Source organism: Apteryx rowi, unplaced genomic scaffold (assembly GCF_003343035.1).
Source record: "Apteryx rowi isolate R43461 unplaced genomic scaffold, aptRow1 scaffold_40, whole genome shotgun sequence".
NCBI classification, from domain to species: Eukaryota; Metazoa; Chordata; class Aves; order Apterygiformes; family Apterygidae; genus Apteryx; species Apteryx rowi.
This window is the reverse complement of record NW_020450530.1, coordinates 1,881,281-1,885,562: the sequence shown is the minus strand read 5'-3', so window position 1 is coordinate 1,885,562 and position 4,282 is coordinate 1,881,281. Positions and strand designations below refer to the sequence as shown.

Genomic DNA, 4,282 nt, shown 5'->3' with positions numbered 1-4,282 from the left:
CCACGGACGGCCCGGCCCCTCGCGCCGCAGCAGCCGAGGCCGGGCCGCACACACCCCCACACCTGCTCCTCCACCGCCTTTCTCTGGTGTTTTTTTTTAGCGCTGCTTTCCGCGAGAGGGAARGCCGCCCTTCGCCCTTCGCCGCCGCTACCGCCTGTCAAGCGGCAAAGACGAATTTCTGCACGTGAAGACAACAACTCAGGCCGTACGCGGCCCCTCACGGCACAACTTGCCTGAAACGTGACAATTTTGATGCATTGGTTTCGTCTCAGTTACCTCTGCCTTTCACTGTCAGCACCCATTTAGACCCTTAAAAATGCAGCTTCCTTAGAGCACCGGTTGTAGAGCCCCTTATAAAATCAGCGCTCCAGAGGACTTGGATTACACTTTTCCCAAGCCCCCGATGACCTGCAGGCTATACCATCAATGCTGGCACACATGAAGGTGTAAAATAGCTTTTTATTTCTCCAATTAGACCAACTCTGACATGAAGAGACAGACTGTGGCTGCTGTTAGTCAAAGAGACCAAATCCCATGTCCTCATCAGACTCCTCCGACTCCTCCTTTGCCGCCTCCTTAGCCGGAGCCGCCGCGGCGGCAGCAGGCGCAGCTGTTTCGGCTGCCACGGGGAGAGCAGCCACGAAAGCAGAGGGGTCTGCCAGGAAGGCCTTCACCTGCAAAAGCAAAAAAAATCAGATGTAAACTCAGAGGAAACGTTTAGAGGGACTAAACCTCTGCAACCAAGAGGCAACACTAACAACCTCCCAGAAGCCAAAGGGAACACGCTTATCGCTGCCATATATGAAGAACCAGTGACAAGTACAGTTAAAATAGAAGGAAGAGACAAGGGTGGAGGAAAGCCCTCTCAAAGCCCAGGCTGGACCCTGACCTCTGCCCACTGGTGGTGGGGTGAAGTGGCTGGGACAGCTACTCTTCCCCCAGCCTCCCCTCACCCCTACGGCATTTCAGCTGTGCTCAAGTTTAACAGCCCTGAGAGCAGGAACTCCAGCACCTTTACCAAACAGGTATTTCATTCTGGCTTTCCACAGCGAGCGGACTCTTGTCATTTAAACAAAACCCTCTGAAGAAAGCGTCCTTCCCAGGACAGCCCGAGCACGCAGGCCTTCCTCTCCAGATCACAGCAGACCCATGTTCAGAGACAAGTCCGAGTGCTTTCAAACCAGGTGGCATTCGAAGTCTTTTCATGAAAGCACCTCACAGCATTTCTATTAATCTTTTGACCAGCAGATCAGACTCGGCCATTACCTTTTCAGCCAGCGGGAAGGTGTAGTCGGTCTCCACAGCCACGGCCAGGACCCGCTTGTACCCATTGATGATGGAGTGGGGCACAGAAGCAATGGTGGGGTACCCAATTTGCAGACAGACGCTAGCAACATTACGGACACCCTGGGAGAAGAGAGCCTCATGTTTCCATGCTCTGACAAATAACCTGGACTACAAACTGTTACAGATGACAGCACATCCCTACACCACAGATGTAATGAGGGATAGCATGGATCGCATACAAGCACCATGGCTCCAGGAAATTTACACAAGGCATCAGGATTTGTGTGATGCCAAGCACTCGACAAAGCAGTTTCCAGATTCCATATACGCTTTACTGCCTTTCTGCATTCACTGATCCCATGCACCTCAGTTTAACAATGAAAAGTAAAGTACATCTTTCCCAGCTTCAGACAAAAGAGCGTAGAAAAGGTGCTCCTTGAAAGATTGTTTCTCTGGGCATTAGGGAGAGCTCCTGGCTCTGCAGGACCCAAGCAGAAACACAGGAGGTGATACTCCATTCCAGGGCAGCGTCAGTTGCCCTAACTGTCCATTTTCTCCCTAGCAGTTGCGTAAAAGGATGGAATGCAATGGATACGGGTTGCAATCCTTACCTCCAGGAAGCGCTTGTGCAAGGTCTCCTCAGTGATGTCCAGCACCTCAGGATTGTAAATGCTGCCGTTGTCAAAGACCTGCTGGATCACCAACCCGAAGGAGAAGGGGGAGATGTTCAGCATGTTCAGCAGGGTGGCTTCGCTGGCGCCCACTTTGTCTCCGGTCTTGATTAGCTGCACATCACTCTGAGGAATAAAGGGAAAATGAGTGATCACACGCCAAGAAATTCATGCACACCAACGCAACAGGGCTCAATGCACATTCCAACAAATGAGCACAACAAAAACAGCCTCAAAGTTCAGCTGCACAGTTTGAGAAAGCCCTACACCATGCAGCAGGTGCATCTCGGCTCGGAGAACAGCAGTACCCTTAATGCATCACCTCGAGGCTAGTTTGTCTACGTGTTCCTTCAGCAGAGCTTAACCATGCAGCGAAGACCTGACAGAGGAACTTAAATCCTCCCCACCCCTCACTGCATACCTGACCCAAGCCAGACATCCACCTTTAGAAGTTCCTGAAGTGAAGCAGTCAGACYGCTAATACGGCGTTTCAGCACTAATGGAAGCTTTGATCTTTACACCTCCTGTCCCCTCCATAGTAGCGTTCAAGGTAAGGCAGTTCCACAGAGTGCCACCATTGGGGCCCTTCAGTGCAGGAAGGGCTTCAGATGACAGCAGCACGCTGCTCACTAACCAGAATTTCAATGGTTCCCCTGGAAATTTTCGTGGTGATGCCCAAGGCCTGGAAGAAGGAGGTCTTCTCAGGTCCAAGACCAGTGTTCTGGGCTGGCACAGTCACATCGCAAGGAGCAATAGCACCGGCACGAGCAGCTGCTGGCACCTGGAGGAAGGGGAAACAAGAAGAGAAGCTGAAAGAACACTCAACCTCTCAGACCCCATGGGATGGGCATCAATTCCTCCCTGTAGTACTCCTCCAAGATAGACATCAACCAGACATCCACAAGCGAAACAGAGGGGGAACCCGAGGAGCTGAGCTAAGGCTGCAGGGGCCCAGTTCCCAACCTCTGAGAACTCATAATAATCAAGTATCCCCCAAGAAGGTTTAGTTTTATTTTTACTTGGTATCTCCTAGCCCAGAAGCACAGCGAGAACCAATCTCCGTTACCTTGTTGGCCAGCAGCATATCCCTGATCTCAGTCAGATCCTCCTTGGTGAAGACAAAGCCCACGTTCCCACGGATGTGAGGCAGCAGCCTGAAGGAAAGATGACACCCTTCAGTCCCACTCCTCAGACAATGTCTCCTCCTTCCAAAAGGAGGCCCCAAGAGCATTCAGACACCACTACCCACTTTTCTAAGGCCGGGTTATTCTCCAGATGACCACGAATAGCTTTGCGCATCATGGTATTCTTCCCCATCAGCACAACCGCTTTCCCACGCAGGGACATACGGATTTGCTGCATCTGCTTGGATCCTACATTGTCTGCTCCCACGATGAAACATTTTGGATAATCATCCAAGAGTTGCTACAGAAAGAGAAACATGGTAACTATACAAAGAAACCCAAGATACAGAGCAACATTAAAACCTTAAGGTGAATCTTGACAGAGTGACCAGAAGTTTGAGAGTGCTCAGCCCAAAGAGACGCTGAGCTGCAGCTACGAGGTGTATGTCCCTCTTAACAACCTAAACAGTTCTCTAGGCAAATTACCTCTGTAAGTGCCAGAGCAAAAAATTTTGCCGCAGAACTTGAAAACAGTCTGATCGAAACTGCCTAAATCTCTTCACGTGACCAGAAATCATTCCTTAAACAGGTAACACACAGCACCCGGTATCTTTTAAAGACGACCCCCCCCCGCAGAGGCAGGCCAGCCCCACCCCCACGGACGCCGAGCAGCACCCCCAGCCCCGGCGGGGCGGCAGGGCCCCGGGGCCTGCGAGGCCGCACCGACACTCACGATGATTTTCATGAAATAGTTGGACTTCCACGTAGCCCTGTCTTCCCTGGGCATCGCGGCGGTGCTCCAAGGATCGCCCGGCGGGTTTAAAGACGAGCTGTGACCTGCCAGGGAGAGGCGCGGCTCAGACGGGCCCCAAGCCCCGCACCCTCCCCGCTGCCCGCGGCCGGGCCCGGGCCCAGGCCCCCCAGCCCCGGCCCGGCCGGGCCCTGCCCCGCGGAGCCGCCGCGCCGCGCACCCACCTCCACGAGGGCTCCGGGAAAGAAAGGCCGGGAGGCGGGCCTGCCTCCTTTTATACCGCCACCCGCGGCCAATGGCAGCGAGCCGCAGGCCGATCCCGCTCGGCCCATTGGCTGTCAATCAGGGGAGGCCGCCGTCCTCATTGGGCAGCGCGCTCGCCACTCAGCCGGCCGGAGGCGGAAGGCGCGGGGGCCGCGCGGCGGCGGGGAGCGCGGCTGGCGCCGCCC

General features: G+C 54.2%; 1 protein-coding gene across 1 annotated transcript; it reads right to left on the bottom strand.

Annotated features, from left to right (window-relative positions):
- Window positions 1–439: 439 nt before the first annotated feature.
- RPLP0 (ribosomal protein lateral stalk subunit P0) lies at window positions 440–4,099 on the bottom strand. Its single transcript, XM_026075112.1, has 8 exons — window positions 4,058–4,099; window positions 3,816–3,919; window positions 3,208–3,383; window positions 3,025–3,112; window positions 2,593–2,739; window positions 1,899–2,084; window positions 1,267–1,407; window positions 440–674 (listed from the first exon to the last, which is right to left on the bottom strand). Exons 2-8 carry the CDS (start codon window positions 3,867–3,869, stop codon window positions 513–515), a joined length of 954 nt encoding a protein of 317 aa, XP_025930897.1. The 5' UTR covers window positions 3,870–3,919; window positions 4,058–4,099; the 3' UTR covers window positions 440–512.
- Window positions 4,100–4,282: the final 183 nt, after the last annotated feature.